This window comes from Mauremys reevesii, linkage group 1 (assembly GCF_016161935.1).
Source record: "Mauremys reevesii isolate NIE-2019 linkage group 1, ASM1616193v1, whole genome shotgun sequence".
NCBI lineage: Eukaryota > Metazoa > Chordata > Testudines > Geoemydidae > Mauremys > Mauremys reevesii.
The window spans coordinates 113888111-113907349 of record NC_052623.1 but is presented as its reverse complement, the minus strand read 5'-3'; the positions used below and the strand labels follow the sequence as shown (position 1 = coordinate 113907349).

At 45.8% G+C, this 19239-nt stretch overlaps 1 protein-coding gene across 1 annotated transcript in view; it reads right to left on the bottom strand.

The window, feature by feature from the left end:
• CUL4A (cullin 4A) overlaps positions 1-16269 on the bottom strand; it is an 80882-nt gene extending 64613 nt beyond the window's left edge. Inside the window, exons 1-2 of the mRNA XM_039509724.1 lie at positions 15502-16269; positions 13706-13821 (exon numbers count right to left, since the gene is read on the bottom strand). Of these exons, the coding sequence (XP_039365658.1) occupies positions 13706-13821; positions 15502-15658 (273 nt within the window). The 5' untranslated portion in view covers positions 15659-16269. The remainder of the gene's footprint in view (positions 1-13705; positions 13822-15501) is intronic.
• Positions 16270-19239: the final 2970 nt, after the last annotated feature.

Below are 19239 nucleotides of genomic sequence, written 5' to 3'. Positions count from 1 at the left end.
TTCACTTATCCAAAATTATAGGTGTACACGAAAGGAAAAATTTTGAAGAGGAGAATGATTTATAACTCTTTTGGACTGTAGTAATGGAGAGTAGAAAGGGGTCATGCTAGATAAGCCAGTTTCATTATCCTGGGAAATACCTAACTGGAACGTGGAGCAAAATGGGGGAGAGAAGGTGAGTAGTAGAGAGAGGAACACACAGGTAGGAAAGGGAAGAAAGTGGTAAGAGTGAACAGCAGGAACAGAGGGAAGATGAGGAGTACAGAGTTTAACAAGAAGTGAAAAATTAAGTAGAAACTAATAGAACTAAAACGGAAAATATAGTGGGGAGTAAAAGGAAAGGAATAAACAAAGAGTAAAAATTTGAGAAGAAGAGAAAAACCTGCAAAAGGCTATAGACGACAGTGTGAAATACAGAGGAGAAAAATAAGTTTAAAAGATTTCGTACAATAATTTTAAGTCAAAATGTGTGAAATGAAAGAAAGGACAGGTGAAAATGAAACCAAGAACAAAACAAGTGTGACAGTATGTTTTAAAATGTGATTTCAATGGAAAACATATTTGTTCTGAAGATCACAGTATTTCAGATACAGACGCATGGGTAGCTGAAATCAATAGAAATGAAATATGGAGAAATATGAAGTGAGGGCTGGGGGTGCAGGCTCTGGGGTTCGGCCAGAAATTAGGAGTTCAGAGTGTGTGAGAGGGCTCCAGTCTGGGGCATGGGGTTGGGATGAGTGAAAGGGATTAGGGCTGGGGCAAGAGGTTGGGACACGGGAGGGGATCAAGGGTGCAGGCTCCGAGCGGTGCTTACCTCAAACAGCTCTTGGAAGCAGCAGCATATCCCCCCCTCCAGCTCCTACGTGGAGATGCGGCCAAGCGGCTCCGCACACTGCCCCGTCCGCAGGTGCTGTCCCTGCAGTTCCCATTAGCCACAGTTCCCGGCCAATGGGAGTTGCGGGGGTGGCACTTGGTGTGAGGGCAGCACACGGAGCCCCCTGGCTACCCCTAAACATAGGAGCCGGAGGAGGGACATGCTGCTGCTTCCGGGAGCCTTGGCACGGACGCATGGAGCAGTCTCTGATCCCGCTCCCCGGTTGGAGCACAGGAGCAGGGCAAGCCCCAAGCAGGAACTCGAGGGCTGGACTAAACAGGCTGGGGGCCAGATATGGCCCCCAGAGCGTAGTTTGCCCACCTCTGCTATAAAAGGTGCTGGAAACATCTCAATTTTGTCTCTTTCCCGCTCAAACCTCTAGACTATGAACTTATATTAATGGGAGCATTCTAACCAAGGGACTGAGGACCTTCCAATGATTTGGAAGCAACAAGAGACTTAACAAACCAGCAGTTTATTCCATCACTGCTACAAGCCTGATCCAAGAACTTTGCAATTGTTGTATGTATTTGATTCCTTTAACCAATTTTAACTCTCACCTTTCTTTTATTTTATAAATAAACCTTTAGATTTTAGATACTAAAGGATTGGCAACAGCGTGAGAGCTGAGGGGGGAAGCTGCGGGAAGGGGCAGCAGCGGCAGCTCACACTTCCAGGAGCCGCAGAACCCAAGCGTGGTGAGGGGGGAGCCGGGGGGGCACGCCTGCCCAGGCTGTGGCCCAGTGACACCCCCCCCGCGGGGGGGGAGGGGGCTCCTGCAGCAGATGCATGCGGGCAGCGGTCCCCGTGCGCCCCATGGCTGCCCCCTCGCCGTGCTCAGGCTCTGCGGCTCCCGAGAGTGTGAGGAGCCGCCGCCCCTCCCACAGCAGGCTCAGGGCCCCACGCCCTGGCAGCGCACACTCCCGAGAGCCGCAGAATCCGAGCACGGTGAGGGGGAAGCTGGAGGGGGAGCCGGAGGGCGCGCCCACCGCCAGTCTGGGTTCCCCCCCACTGCCGCCGGCCCTGCTCAGCCTCCTGCCGGCCTGGGGTTCTGTTCACTCTGCCGGCTGCACACTTAACACCCCCACTGAGCCACCCAAACCCCTACCCCACTGAGCCTCACCCCCTGCATCAGGAGCCCCCCCACACTCAGACTGTTACTCCACTGAGCCCCAACCAGCTGCACCCTGACCCCCCCACCCTACCAAGCCCCACTCCCCCCGCCCTTCCCCACTGAGCCCTAACCACGTTCACCTGGACTCCCCTGCCAAGTCCCACTCCCCTTGCACCCAGAACTCTGCACCGAGCCCCTGTGCATCCAGATTCCCCGCTGCACCAAGACCCCCCACAGGCCGCCCACACCCAGACTGCGCCACACAGAACCCTGATACTCTTGAGCGAATTCTGCACCGACAAATTTAAAATTTTAAAATTCTGCAAAATTCTGCATATTTTAATTGTCAAAATAACACAAACACAACAACAAAATAATCACACCACTTTCAGTTATGTTGATAATTTATTTCAAAATACTTGTCAGAAAATAATTGAAAATGGTGTGATTATATTGTGTTGTTTTGACAAATAAAATACACAGAATTTTGCAGAATTTTAAAATATTGTGCACAGAATTTTTAGGTGCAGAATTCCCTCAGGAGTAACTGATTGCTGGGCAGTAATGGAGCAACTACTTTACTTCCACACACAGTCCTCTGGAAAAAAAAATGCATATTTTACAAATTTCTAATTGGACCATCAGCACAGAGAAAGACATCATTTTCCATTCCTTAATAAGATTATAACCTCAACATACATAGACACAAAAAGCACTATCATTAAGTAAGCACTGTTACCAAGTGACATGACATGCATACAAGCAACATTAAATAAAGATCTAGTGTAACCAAATGCGTATGCTTCCTAGGTCTAGATCACTCTCAAAGTTTAAGTTTTCATCTTACAGACACTGCAGACTAGGTAAATCTCTTATGACAAGCACAGTGAAGGGAAAATAGTACCAGTATAGTTACTGTATCAGCATAATTCTATTTTAAAATTACATATGCCTACAACCATCAAGAGAGACTTTTTTATAGCCTTTAGAGAGAGAGAGTTCTTCATCTCATAACACAAATCATTCAATACAGGGGCCTGATCCTGAAAACCATTAATCACACAAATAAGGGTTCTCAGGGTCAGGCAAAAAAGTAAAGACTGGAGGGTGGTGTCTCTAAGGCCTGGTCTACACTAGGCGTTTAAATCGGTTTTAGGAGCATAAAACCGATTTAACGCCAAAACCGTCCACACTAGGAGGCACCTTATATCGATTTTAATGGCTCTTTAAACCGGTTTCTGTACTCCTCCCTAACGAGAGGAGTAACGCTAGTATCGGTATTAACATATCGGATTAGGGTTAGTGTGGACGCTGATCGACGGTATTGGCCTCCGGGAGCTATCCCACAGTGCACCAGTGACCGCTCTGGACCGCAATCTGAACTTGGATGCAGTGGTCAGGTAAACAGGAAAAGCCCCGCGAACTTTTGAATATTTCCTGTTTGCCCAGCGTGGAGCTCCGATCAGCACGGGTGGCGATGCAGTCCGAAATCAAAATAAAAAAAGAGCTCCCGCATGGACCATGCGGATGTGATCGCTGTAAGGGCAGGCAAATCCGTTCTATCAGCGCTCCGTTACAGAAGATGAAATTCAGAATCCTTTTTTAAAAATCTCCAGACAGACGCCATAGCAGGGACTCAGCGCACTGCAGCGTGACAAGCGTAACGGAAAGCCAAAGAATCAAATGGATGCGCATGGACTGGAGGACTGAAGCTATCCCACAGTTCCTGCAGCCTCCGAAAATTATTTGCATTCTTGGCTGAGCTCCAAATGCTTCTAGGGTCAAACACAGTGTCCGCGGGTCAGGGCATAGCTTGGCAATCTACTCACCCACCCCCCACCCACCCCAGAAGCGAAAGGTAAAACAATCCTCTGACTCTTTTACATGTCACCCTATCTTTACTGAATGCTGCAGATAGACGCGATAGTGCAGCACTCAACACCAACATCCTTGCTCCCCCCCCGCCATGGGCGGCTGATGGTACAATACGATGGAAATCCATCCTCATCATCAGCATCAGCCTATTGGCCCTAATTTTTTCTGGTGGATGGATGGTGCAATATGGCTGGTAACCATCCTCATCATAGCAACAGGGGGCTGAGCTCCATCAGCCCCCACCCTTCATGTGTAAAGAAAAGATTCAGTTGCCCCTGGACTAGCAGTGGGATGCTGGGCTTCTCTCCTACACACTGCTTAATGTCCTGTCTGGACTATCATAGCAGCTGGAGGCTGCCTTCCACTCATTTCTCACTAACAAGTCAGTGTGTCTTATTCCTGCATTCTTTATTAATTCATCACACAAGTGGGGGGACAATGCTACGGTAGCCAAGAAAGGCTGGGGGAAGAACGGAATCAACAGGTGGGGTTGTTACAGGAGCACCCCCTGTGAATAGCATACAGATCATAATTTCTGCAGGCTCTGACACAGAGCAGCTGTGCTCTCTATGATACGGTGGTTCTCTAGTACACTTGCCTATATTAGGCAGCACTGATTCTATTTTTAGATACCAAAAAGGAGGGATTGACTCAGGGAGTCATTCCCAATTTTTGCTTTTGCGCCCCTGGCTGATCGGCCAGGGGCACTTATGACAGCAGCTAATGGTACAAAACGATGGAAGGTGCAATATGGCTAGTAACCAATCTTGGCTTTTGCGCCCCTGGCTGATCGGCCAGGGGCACTAGCAGCAAATGGTACAAAAGGACTGGTAGCCATGATCATCCTCAGTTCCAATTTATGGAAGGGTTTGGATGGTGCAATATGGCTAGTAACCATCTCTGCTGTCATGCAAAAGCAAAAGCATGCTTCTGTGTAGCGCTGCTGAATCGCCTCTGTGAGCGGCATCTAGTACACATACGGTGAGAGTCACAAACGGCAAAACAAGCTCCATGATTGCCATGCTATGGCATCTGCCAGGGCAATCCAGGGGAAAAAGGCACAAAATGCTTGTCTGCCGTTGCTTTCCCAGACGAAGGAGTGACTGACGACATTTACCCAGAACCACCCGCGACAATGATTTTTGCCCCATCAGGCACTGGGATCTCAACCCGGAAGTTCCAAGGGGCGGGGGAGGCTGCGGGAACTATGGGATAGCTAGGGAATAGCTACCCACAGTGCAACGCTCCAGAAATCGACGCTAGCCACGGACCATGGACGCACACCACCGATTTAATGTGCTTAGTATGGCCGCACTCCACCCGATTTTATAAATTCTGTTTTACAAAACCGGTTTATGCAAATTCGGAATAATCCCGTAGTGTAGACGTACCCTTAGAGGAAGAATTAGTGTTGTTGTTACTCAGACAAAAATTCTGTAGGTGTGTTAATCAGTGGTATGAACCTTGCTGCAGAATTATGCACTTATCTGAACATACCCATAGTTTTGAATAACGTGTCTATAATAGTACGTTTTGTTTGGAGTACTACCTCCAGGGCCAGCTCCAGACCCCAGCGCGCCAAGCGCGCACTTGGGGCGGCATTTTGCCAGCAGGGCGGCAGCCGGCTCCAGCGGACCTTCCGCAGTCATGCCTGCGGGAGGTCCACCGGAGCCGCGGGACCAGTGGACCGCCCGCAGGCATGACTGCGGAGGATCCGCTGGTACCGCGGCTTCGGTGGACCTCCCGCAGGCATGACTGCGGAGGGTTCGCTGGTCCCGCGGCTCGGGTGGACCTCCCGCAGGCATGCCAGCGGATGCTCCACCGGAGCCACGGGACCAGAGGAACCTCTGCAGGCATGTCTGCAAGAGTTCCCCCGGAGCCGCGGGACCGGCGACCGCCAGAGCGCGCCCCGCGGCGCGCCGCCCTGCTTGGGGCGGTGGGATTCCTAGAGCCGCCCCTGACTACCTCTCATCCTTAACCATTAACTAACTATATTGTTTGGGAACTCAGCAAAACTACCCTTAGAATTTCACTCAAATAAACTGGTAACCAGTGCAGTATGTGAAGCACAAGTGCATTGTGCTCCCCAAAGGAAGCACTCCAACTCAGCAGCCATATTCTGAACAGGCTTATTTAGACACAAGTAGAATGCTCTGCAATGACCCAATTTGGAAGTGACATTGGGGTGGATAACCAAGGGGAGCTTCATATTCAAGAATGATCACAATGTCATTGCCAAGCATGGTTTCAAGGAAAAATATGTTGGACCACTGCTGATACCTGAACATTCAGAAGCAACTGTGGGTCTGACAAGAGCACCAAGTAACAAGCATGAGTGACAAATGGCACACTAATTATTTCCATCAAGAGGAAAAGGAATTACTTTAATTTCCTCCAAACATGTTTTCTGTATTAGACATTCTGTAGACAGAATGCTGCTTAGTTATCTTCTGGAAATGATCAAACAGAGATATACAATTGGTGTCACTTGCACAATAAAGGTACAGTACAAACCTGTTTACGTGCAGATGTTGGGAGTCAAGCCGTCACGACTGCATGTTAACGGACCGCGGGTTAAGAGGGCCATGCTGAAATATCCTAAGATATCTATACTGTATATAAATGTATAATTATCTAGGATTACATACGTATTCACAGCGTCCCAAATACTGCAGGCCTGTTAACAGTGCTTTGCAAGAATATAAATTCAAATGTGTAATCTAATAAAAACATTACTACTACTACTACATAGGGGTGAAAGTAACTCAGGACACTTACCGGTAAGGGGCGGCTCTGGCCCCCAGAAAGGGCGGGGCCTTGGATGGAAGGGGCGGGGCTAGGGGTCAGCATCCGCCAGCCAGCCCTTCCAGGCCGCCTGGTCCATGCCACCCGGGGTTCCTGTGGCAATTTAAAGTGCCTGGGGCTCTGGACGCCACTGTTTCAGTAGCAGCGTCTGTAGCCACAGGCCCTTTTAAATCGTTGGCCCCAAGGCAGCTGCTCCCTTTGCCCACCCCGCCCATCGGCGGCTGGGCGGGAGGGGTGGGGGGGCAAAAGGGGCAGGGACCTTAAAGCGCTGCAGGGTCCTTTGCTGCAGCAGCGCTTTAATGTTGCTGTGCCCCCCCATCGGCGGCCCAGCACCGCCGCGGCAAAGGACCGTCCTTAAAGCGCTGCTGCAGCAGAACTTTAATGTCCCTGTCCTTTTTACCTCCCCCATCAGCAGCCCTGCTGGTAGGCCACCAACGGGGCAGGAGAAAAAGGGTCAGCAATGTTAAAGCGCTGCTGTGGCAGTGCTTTAACGTTGCTGCCCCTTCCCCCCTCTCTCCCTCCCGTTGGCGGTAAAGATGTACAACATGTTTCCACTCCGCACTTCCTGTCGATTTCTATGTCAGTGAGTTAGTGAGCAAATCTGTAGCGGTACATAGCAAGTTCCTGTACCATGTGTTAACGAGTCTCACAAGTTAAATAGGTAGCACTGGGAGGCACGGCGCTACCGTGCGTTAAGCGGATTCGCGCATCAACAGGTCTGTACTGTAATGCAATCCACATTGCCTCACATATATACAGTGGACCCCGTTTATCCAGTTTAATTGGGACTGGGACCAGATCAGATAATCAAAACCCCAGATAAACTGGAGAATGGGAAAATGCAATGCTGCAGCACCATCAAATGGCCACAGGAGAAATCACCCGCTTCCGGCCCTGGATTCCTAGTTGTTTAGTAAATGTGGAGAGACGTTTAGGAGAGGGTCAGATAATCGGCGTTCTACTGTATTGAGCAGGATGACAGACTAGAACCCCAAGATTCACAATGATACAAGTATTATATGCTGAGTCCTCCTACAGAAAAAAAAAGGAAGAGAAGGAGGGCTCTCAAGAGTAACCCCACCTACCAGCAGTCCCTCATGGTCGGCAGCACTAAATGCTGCCAATAGATTTAAAAGAATCAGCATGGACACTGTGGGCTAGATTCACAACGAAATGCCTAACTTGTAAACACCTAGAAAATCACTGGGATTCAAAAGCCTGGGTTAAGTGCCTAAATTCCTTGTACAATGAATGAGATTCAACACACATCTCAGAATGGGATTCAGCAAAGCAAGCATGGTAGGTGGCTCCCCATGTAAGCTAGCCAATGGGAGATGCAAAGGAGAGGGTTGTGTCCTAAACCCTGCCCACCTCAGAGAGGTTCCTCTCTCCACTTGGGATTCTCAGCTGCAAACTCTCTCGGAGTTAGTTTCCAAATAAGGCTACTTTAATTCTAAGAGTGTCCACAGAGGGGCTTAATGCAGTTTAACTAATCCACTTTGAATTAACTTAAAGTCTGAATTAAGATTTACTTTCCCGAGTGTCCCCATGTAGAGAAGCTGAAAGACTGGTTTTACGACGCCTAAAGTAAATGACTTGCTTCAGATGGAAAAGTTAGGGCTGGCCTACCCTAGAAAGTTAGGTCAATCCATCTATGTTGCTCAGGGGCATGAAAAATCCATACCCCTGAGCAACATAATTAAGTTGAACTAACCCCCTGATAGATAGGTAGATCAATGGAGGAATTCTTCCATCGACCTAGTGCTACCACCCCATGCGGAAGTGGATTATCTATGCTGAAAGGAGAACTCCTCCCATCGACGTAGGTAGTGTCTACACTGAAGTGCTACAGTAGTGACGTAGCATTTTGAGCATAAACAAACCCTGAGCCTTTTAAAATGAAAACTCAGAAGCAACTGTATCACATGATTTCACCGCTCTATAATGTCTGTAAGCAGCCTTTATTCAGAAAAGAAATGCAAGGGTGTGACAGAATTTACACCTGTGTCCACACCCTACATACTATTGTAAATAATCTTTGTACAAACACCACCTTGTGAGATGTCATTTAAAAATTCATAATTTGCTGATCAATAATATCATGGTAAAATGCACATAGCAGGGTTATATGTGAAGTTATAAACAAGCTGAGATTGTAACTAAAAGTATGTTTTCCAGAGAAGTCTGGGGATTGGCCAATCCAATTCCTCAGAAACAGATCACAAGCTGGTGCCTCAGCCAGGTGTAAACAAAGCTGATGGACCATTACCTGCTAAGTGGCCACTCTTTGGCAAGAAAGCGAGCAGGAGAAAAAAAAAATCTACATCTTAGCCAAGAAACAGCATGGAGTTCCCACCCACACAGACTGCCCGTCACCTTGCTCCCAGCTGGAAATGCTTCTCAAAGGGGGGACAGAACTATAGAAAGGGGCAGATAACCAAGGGATTCTGACCTAAGAAGCTTGGTCAGTAAGACTACTGAAAACATGTGGTGAGAAAACATTGCTTCAAATTTACCATAGTTTGTTAAGCTAGGCATCAGTTGTGTTTTATCTTTATTTTTCTTGTAACCATTTCTGACTATTACGCTCACTTGCACTCACTTAAAATCTCCCTTTGTAGTTAATACATTTGTTTTACTGTTTCATCCAATCCAGTGCATTTAAATTGTAGTGTCTGAAGAACTATTTGAAATAATAAGCTGGCATATTACTATCGTAAAGAAATAATGGACTTGTACTTAACTTGTATTGTCCTGGAGAGGGCTGGACAGTACAGGACATACATTTCTGAGGGAAAATCTAAGACTGGGAGTGAGTTAAGGTCACCCTACTGGTCAGAGACACAGTGCGGCTGTCTAGCTACAGCTCACACATGGACATAGCTGGGAGTGACTTACATGCTGGAGGCTAGTCCAGACTGGAGACTAAGTAGCAAAGCAGTATAAAGGGCACCCCAGATAAGAGAACAGGAGTGACACAGCTACTCATTAGTCTAGAGTGTACCCTGAGTATGTCACAAAGGGAAAAGAGAATACAATTAATCCACTGGAGCCAGAAGATAAATCATCGCCAGTGGAAGAAGCAGTGCATTTCCTCTCTAGTGCATCATGTATAAAAATAAACAAAGCTATGTTTTATCAAATGCTTTGTAATGCCTTCACCCTAGGACTGGTTATTTTCTATTATAGAATTATAGTGCTTGTCTACATTACCATGCAATTTGGACTATGTTAATACAAACTAGGAACCTTTTAGTTTGTGCCCGTGGCATCCACACAGGATTTACAGTGCAGCACTTTGGTGAGCACTGCTATTCAAACGCCCATAGATGAACCAATGATGGGTTTTTAAGAACAGGTTAGAAAAACACCTGTCAGGGATGGTATAGGTATACTTGACCCTGCGTCACCGTGAGGCAGGGATGGATGGGAAGAGAGGGGAAGAGGAAATGGACTAGATGACTCTCAAAGTCCCTCCAGCCCTACATGTCTATGATCCTATATTAGGAAATCAGCAGCCCTGGAGTAAAGGAATTACAAAGCATTTGAAAAGCATTGCTCTGTTTATTTTTACTTTTAGCTTAGCTGAAGGCTCAGATCGGTGAAGAAGAGTGAGATTTCAGATATGGCACAACTATTATTTCTACAAACCACTACTTTTTTCAAAAATCTCCAAGCTAAATGTTTTAGCAAGCACTGTAGGTTTATGCATCATTATTGCAAATGCTTCCCAAATTTCAAAACTCCATTATTTTAATTAGATTTTACTCACCAGTAATTATTTACAGTACTCAATAACAACATGGGAAATGACAGATGATTATAGCTTTTGGTTATGTGGCAGACCAACCTACTTTACACATGGGTTTCTGCAGGCCTGCTGGCCTCCTTTCATAATGATGAATAAAGACCACAAAGATCAGAGGGTAAAGAGAACCTATACACACAGGTTCCTCCCTGTGCATGATTTCATACACAATACAAGGCAGTTAAAATGATCTGTAACCACATTTCTAGTCAAGCCTGAATTATCCTCTCTCTCCTTCTATAGGTGAACAAATAAGTGTGCACAGAAACACACAGTGGAACCTTGTTAATTAGCACTGATGACTGGAAGATCTGTTATGAATTAATGAATTGCCATTATGAATTAAGTTTTGCAAATTAGCGTGAAAACAAGTGAACTGGCAATTTCCTTGCTTTTTCTTTTATGATGTATCCAAAAATCCACCCCATCCCTTCCCTTCCTTCCCACCCACCAAAATTCTTGTTCGGGCCTTGATAATTTCATGCTCATGCTACTATAATCTCATCTCAAACTCTGAAAGCAAGTCAAACAAAATTACAAACATCTGGACTTTTTTCAAATAAGAATGCACAAAAAATAGTTATGATTTTTCAGCCTTGAGCTTAAAACCCTTAAATAGGGATCAATGTTATTCAATTGGAATATTGCTGTCTTACAATGCCCAGAATGTAAATAATACAAGTCAAGTTGTCTATTTAAAAGAACAAGCTACGTCCCTTTATTTTAAAGGTAGTACTGAATAAAAAAAGAAAGTATTTTTAGAATTATACGTTAAATGCCCCCACAGGATCAGGGAGAAAAGGGCAATCAAGCCTTTACCAATAATTATTATTTTTAGGTCTTTAATATTCACACCCAATGCAGACTGCTAACTCCCAGCATGCTCTCTGCTAATGACCCCAAACCCACCACAGAACTCCAATGAAACTCGTAGACCACTTCTGGGGATATACAATTTCTTAGGCCCCAATACTGCAACAAGTAGAGCTCTGCAAAAATGAGGATATCCGCTTTATATCCACAGATGTGGATGCAGATATCTGCAGACCATGTTTGTAAATTGGATTCGGATACAAGTTTTGTATCCTCACAGGGCTCTAGCAATGAGTTCCATGCATGCCCATGTAGAAACTCACTCATTTCAGTTGCACACAGAGGTGGTGCATCTTGCAGGACTAAGGAAAACACATTTTGTGTATTTTGCAATGCTGCAGTTACTGAAATTTATAAATATTCTTATTTTATGTGCCATAAAAAACACAAGCTATAAAAAAGAATATTGAGGAAAACAACTGAAAACTGACCATATTTAAAAACAAAATAGAAAGGGAAGAAAGAAGGAAACGAGTCATGGATATGTCCTTTACCCCTTCATGCAATGTTCTTTCATTATTTTAAACAAGAGTTTTAAAGTCTCTAACTGTCATGTAAATGTAATAAATGTGTTGTTGCCCACCCAGGTTTGAACCAGGGGTGTTGACTCTGAAGGTTAATTGTGATGATGAATATTATAACACTGTTAACTATTTCATTGCAGACCAAATCATGCAAGGTAGAGAACCAATTATACTATGAGTATTTGCATAATCTAGTGAGTGTAACATCCCATTTCAGCATCTAGAACCAGCAGAGTTTGGGAGAGTATGACCACTTATTCGCCTCTCTTTCCCCCATTCTGACCCCCGCCAAAATGCATCCTCCACAGTCCTCAACATGACTAGCTAGTTAGATGGCCCTGTCGAGGCTGATTCCCCACTCTGGCATTTAGAATGCAGAAGGCGAGGGCCCGCAAGGACTCTAAAAATTAATACTGGCCACTCCAGGCTTGTATTAAACTTTGCAGGTTACAGCTTTTCTCTGACCTTGGATGGATAGATGCTGCCACCACCCAAGTGCAAAACCCCTTTGAGAACCCAGGAAGGCACACTCAGGAATTCCTTCCTGTGGGGTACCCTCAAGCCCTCCCCTCCCCCCAATCTGGGGAAGACTGAGAAAGAAAACAAAGGAAATCAGATGATGTCACCAGCTAATTAAACAACATGTGCACAAACCTCTTAGGACACAAAATCCAATCCTGTTTTTTAAAAAGATAAAATTTATTAAAAACAAAAAGAAAGAAAATAAATTTGGAAAGGCAGGCTATTGCTAGATTAAAAAAAAAAAAAAAGAATTAAGCATCAAGAATAACCTTCTTGAGGTCCAGCTTAAAGGTTACAAGCAAAACAAAAGCATTTGGGGTTAGCACAGAGTAGTTCACAAGCCATAAATAAATAAAAAGAGATAAACCTAATTGTGTCTTCCTAAACATTTCCTGATCTACTTACATATCTGGGGGTTTCAAGTGAGTAGTTTCAAGGTATGATTCAGGAGATTTTTCAGACCTGACCCAAAGCTTCTTACAGCATAGTTGCTCTGTTCCCTCTCTCCAGAGAGGGACAAACAGACAGATCAAGGGGAAGTTTTTTCCCCAATTTTAAAAAGTGTTAGCCTTTCTGTGGGCTCTTTTGGTCAGGTGCCCACTCCCTTCTTTTTACCTATGTATCGCAGAGGGACTTTTTAACCCTTTACAGGTAAAGCAAGTAGAGAACAGCTACTAAGAGGGATTTTATAGCTAACTGGCTAGCTGGGTGTCCATAAAAGGAAGGTACTCCTTCCCCTTTTCATTTATCACAGGCCCCAATCCTGCTAGATCTCTCTCCATGGACCATCAGAAAGTTTCCAAGGACAACATTTGGGGAGCCACTGATCCAGAAAATGGCAAACATATATTAGGAACAGAATACTGACCTAATCAGTAGCCAGATGATATACATTGCAAACACAAAAATCCTATTTACATATTTATGACAATGAAAATCCCAAAGCAATCAGTATTATGCTCTACCGCAGGGGTCGGCAACCTTTCAGAAGTGGTGTGCGGAGTCTTCATTTATTCACTCTAATTTAAGGTTTTGCGTGCCGGTAATGCATTTTAACGTTTTTAGAAGGTCTCTTTCTATAAGTCTAGCATATATAACTAAACTATTGTTGTATGTAAAGTACATAAGGTTTTTAGAATGTTTAAAAAGCTTCATTTAAAATTAAATTAAAATGCAGAGCCCGCAGAACTGGTGGCCAGGACCCAGGCAGTGTGAGTGCCACTGAAAATCAGCTCACGTGCCATAGGTTGCCTACCCCTGCTCTACCACTTTACTAGTTTAAAACAAACAAACAAAACCTTGATTCTTACCTGATAGAGCTCTTCAAGGTTGTATTTAATGGAGGTGCTACTTTGTATAGCTCTCACTGCTTCATCAAGCTTCTGCCATGTGTCCTGTGTGTAATTATCAGGCAATTTAGGTCTTTCTGTAAAACCAGATACAAGTAAGTAGAAACTGAACCCGCAATACAAGATTACTTATAGCTATATCTTTTAAAATACTTTTGGAGTAATTGAATAAAGTGAAAGACACATTGGATTCCACTTTCACACTTTAAGCTTGAAATATTTTTTTTAAAAATAAAGGAATATTTGTAATACCATATAATATGGCAAAAGCCACTAAGAGCCATTTTTATCTCTGAATCGTGGCATATAAAGGCCCTGCTCCTGCAAGAAGCTTCACATGGGCTGCCCCTCTTCACATGCACAGATCCCTACTAAAATATCTGCCCAGACAGAGCAGCTTGCATGATCCTGGATAAAATTTGTAAAACATGTGCAAAGATACTATCTCAGAATGCACTCAAGAAGTAGGTGTTGCAATTTAAGGTGTTCTTTTTTATTATTTAATAAAGCTTAATTAAACATTCCAAACACTAGCAAACTAATGTGGTCTACTGCAAGATCTTTGACACTACTCTAGTTTCAACACTATCTATACTAGATTTATTTTCTATATATTCTTTAAAGAGTAACTGACCACCAAACCATTGATGTACATTATCTCTGACTACACTGTGTGTAATAGAACTTTTTACACATATTTTATTACAGAACATGCTGTTAACTGAAACATTAGAAAGACTACAACACAAACTGTTATCTATATAGAAACTGCATCACTTAGCTGAGATGAGGAAAGGGAATACTAAGGCAGTACAGATGCCAGACACAGGACTGGTTAGACAGGGGAGTTGGGTTCTGCTGTCAACTACACCACTGATGTGCTGCATGACCATGGGCAAATCACTACACTTTTTTATGCCTCATTTCCCCTATCTGTAAAACAGTGGTGCTGATACTCAGTGGTGCTGGAACTAAAGGTGCTGGGGGTGCTGCTGCATCCCTTGCTTGAAGTAATAACAACAAATACCAAATACATGGTTTCCATCATCAGCACCCCAGTAATACTGGCCTGTCTTTGAGACCTGCAGATGAGAGCTACACGAGGGCCCCTGTGCTCAGAACTTCATATATGTAAGTAAGCTGAAATAACTTCCTTGCGGCTGGAGGATCAGGACGTTTGCCAAAAAAAAGTGACTGGCTATACACAGTGAACAGGCTAACGGAGCAGCGGCCCTTGTAGCTGTTGAGGGAGGCACTGAGAGCAAGTTCGCCGAGTTAAGGCCTTTTCACAGTCCCTTTCCAGAGCAAACCCAGCCTGGCACGTATCTCTTGGTGAGGAAGGAACTGGAGCAGACCCCCACCACCACATGACCAGAGGAGCGGCGCTGGCGGCTGGGCGGGGGCTGCCCTCCAGGGGTGCAGGGTGCACCACGGGCCCCTGGAGAGCGGCTCAGAGGCTACACTGACACCCCCACAGGGCAGGGTCCTCAGGCGGCCGCTCCCCACCCTGCCCGTCACTGTTCGCGGCAGCAGCAGCCGCCCGCAGTCAGGGCCCCTCCCAGCCGGGCCCAGCGGCCTCCCTCTCCGGGGAAGGGGCGGGGGCAGCAGGGCCAGGAGCAAAGTAAACTCAAGTCAGGAAAGGGCCGCGGGGGCCACTGGCTGCGGCCGGCAGGATGGGCCGGGGCCGGCACCAAACACGGGACGCTTGGAGCCGCCACCCGGCGCTGGGGACTCGCCCGCCCCCGGCCCCGGCCCACCTCTGAAGTTCTTGATCACGAGCTTCTTGGAGGTGGCGGCGGCGGCGCCCCCGGCCCGGGCTCCCGCGGCGGCCGCCAGCGAGGCGGGCTTGGTGAGCCCGTTGGTGTGTCCCACCAGGGCCGACAGGTGCGGCTTCTTCTGCGGCTCGCCGGCCATGGCCGCCCCCTTCGTGCCGGAGCGCGGCTCCCACCCCCCCGAGCCCGGCCGCCTGCTGGGAGCGGCTGCTGCTCCGTCCGGCGGGCGGAGAGTCACCGCCAGCCCGGCCTCCCCCCGCGGCGCCCCGGCTCCGGGGGCCCCATCAACCCCGCCCCGCGCGGAAGGGGAGGGGGACAGGCCGTCACCCGGCCGCGGCTGCAGCCGGCTCCGCCGTGTAGGCAGCGCGGCCCCGCTCGCAAGATGGCTCCCGAGAGCGGGGCTGGGGCTGGGGCTGGCGCTGCTGCCGCGCCGGACGCGAGGGGTTGAAGCGCCTGCGGGGCGGCCCCGGGCCGGACTCGGGCCCCTCCCTGGGGCGGGAGAGCGGCGGCTCCGCTCCCCGGCCCGCGGGGGTAACCGGGAGGCCGAGCAAGAAAGTGAAGCGGCCTCAGGCCGGGGTCGGGGGCCCGAGACGAACGGGGTGAGCGACGGAGGGTCTGTCTCCGGCCCGTCTCCACAGAGCTACAGGGGCTTGTTTTCCAGCCGCGCGATTTCAGTCACGTTAGCGTCACATCCCTGAGGGGCTCCATGGCCTTAGCTGACCACGTGCTTCAGCCTCGCCATTATTTTGCTATTATGTTAAACTAACGCCATTGGAAAGCCCAACTTTGGCCCATCAAGGCTTTGTCTTCTCTGCAAAAGTGTGTAGTTTTCACGCTGAGATGGGCACCTACCTAGGTACATAATTCTAGTGGAGACAAGACACTAATTTTTCATCTCTCTGTAGCCAGAGGTGGATTACAGTTTTCTGGGGCCCTGGGCCAGAGCAAGTGGGAGCCCCTCCCCGTGCTCCTGCTGCGGAGCAGGGTCAGGACATGGGGACAGGAGCAAGGGGCAGAGTGGGGGATGCCCCAGTACCCCAACCCTGCTCCCTGGCAAGAGTGCTAGGTGGAGTGGGTGCACTCAATTTTCCAGCAGCCCCAGCCCCTGGGCCCGGACCCCATTGGCTAATCTGCCACTGTTTGTAGCAGCAGTCAACCCAGGTCAGGGGGATAATGTTGCCCTTGAGGAGCTACAATCAAGGTGGAATCTACCAGTGGCTTGTTTCTGCTCAACCTTTATGTCAAGATAGATATCTTGGGTAACTATGTAACATCACACATCTTCTTACAAAGAAAACAGGCCAAGACATTAAAAGTTTATACCTAAACACAAAGACCATCATTTCCTGGTGTTCCTAGTTTCCTCTTCCTAGCCCAAAACACATCCTTATTTTCAGAGCAATGAACGTTAACCATTAAATTAAATGGTGCCTCTGACAAGAAGGGCCCAGGGCTTCACTAGCTGTTTTTAACATCCCACTCTTGCTATGGTTGCAGCAGCTCCAATGGTGGTAAATGTCATAGGTGCACAGGTGTTGACCATCCTCATGTCATCTAAATCTACTCAGAGCAGCTCTAGACAGCACACTCTTTAAAATCAGTACTCCTACCATAGAAGAAGCTGTCCCAGTAGTAACAGTGGAGAATTGGACATGTCTTTTTTCATATTAATGATCACTTGTGAAATCTTTTACCCAAATGTGCCATTAAGAACTTAGAGAGCAAGAAGGTGGATGAATAGGTAATAGCTTGTATTGGCCCAACTTCTGTTTGTGAGAGATAAGTTGCCCACTAGCAACTATGTGGATGAAACCAGACAATTGCTAAGATCTCAAATGAACTCACACAGGAAAATGATAAAAGACATAAACATCACATCAGCTGTGGGTGAACTCTTTTCACAAGGCAATCACTCTATATCTGACCTATCAGTCCTCACCCTCAAAGGAAACATGCACAACTTTCAAAACATGAGCCTGGGAGTTTAAATTAATAACTATACTTGAGACTAAAAATCTTGGACTGAATGGAGATACTTCATTTATGGCTTATTACTAGGGCTGTCAAGCCATTAAAATTGTGATTAATCATGCAATTATAAAGATTAATCACATGATTTATTGCACTGTTAATAAAGAATACCATTTATTTAAATATTTTTGATGTTTTCTACATTTTCAAAAATACTGATTTCAATTACAACACAATACAAAGTGTACAGTGCTCACTTTATTTTTTATTACAAGTATTTGCACTGTAAAAAACAAATTTTTCAATTCACCTAATACAAGTACTGTAGTGCAATCTCTTTATCATGGAAGTTGAACTTACAAATGTAGAATTATGTACAAAAAACCTACATTAAAAAAAAGATGTAAAATTTTAGAGTCTGCAAGTCCACTCAGTCCTACTTCTAGTTCAACCAATCGCTCAGGCAAACAAGTTTGTTTACATTTGCAGGAGATAGTGCTGCCTGCTTCTTCTTTACAATGTCACCTGAAAGTGAGAAAAGGCACTCTCATGGCACTGTTGTAGCCAGCATTGCAAGATATTTATGTGCCAGATGCGCCAAAGGTTCATGTCTTGTCATGCTTCAACCTCCATTCCAGAAGACATGCTTCCATACTGATGATGTATTCTACTCGATAGCAATCCAAAGTAGTGCGGACTGACACTTGTTCATTTTCATTATCTGAGTCAGATGCCAGCAGCAGAAGGTTGATTTTCTTTTTTGGTACTTTGGAGTCTGTAGTTTCCGCATTGGAGTATTGCTCTTTTAAGACTTCTGAATGCATGCTCCACACTCATCCCTCTCAGATTTTGGAAGGCGCTTCAGATTCTTAAGCCTTGGGTCTAGTGCTGTAGCTATCTTTAGAAATCTCACATGGGTACCTTCTTTGTGTTTTGTCAAATCTGCAGTGAAAGTGTTCTTTAAACGAACAAGACGTGTGGGTCATCATCCAAGACTGCTATAACATGAAATATATGGCAGAATGCAGGTAAAACAGAGCCAGGGACATAAAATTCTCCCCCAAGGAGTTCAGTCACAAATTTAATTAACACACCATTTATTTAACATCATCATCAGCAGGGAACCATGTCCTCTGGAATGGTGGCCAAAGCACAAAGTGGCATACAAATGTTTAGCATATCTGGCATGTAAATACCTTGCAATGCCAGCTACAAAAGTGCCATGCAAACGCCTGTTCTCATTTTCTGGTGACATTGTAAATAAGAAGAGGGCAGCATTATCTCTTGTAAATGTAAACTTGTTTGGCTTAGCAATTGTCTGAACAAGAAGTAGGACTAAGTGCACTTGTAGGCTCTGAAGTTTTACATTGTTTTAATTTTGAGTGCAGTTATGTAACAAAAAAAATCTACATTTGTAAGTTGCACTTTCAGAGAGACAAAAGAGATTGCACTACAGAACTTGTATGAGGTGAATTGAAAGATACTATTTCTTGTTTATAATTTTTACAGTGCAAATATTTGTAATAAAAATAATGTGCACTTTGATTTCAATTACAACACAGAATACAGCATATACAAAAATGCAGAAAAACATCCAAAATATTTAATAAATTTCAATTGATACTCTATTGTTTAACAGTACAATTAAAACTACAATTAATCAAGATTACTGGTAATTTCGTTGTAATTTTTTTGAGTTAATCATGATTTAATGGTGATTAATTGACAGCCCTACTTATTACAACAATCTGT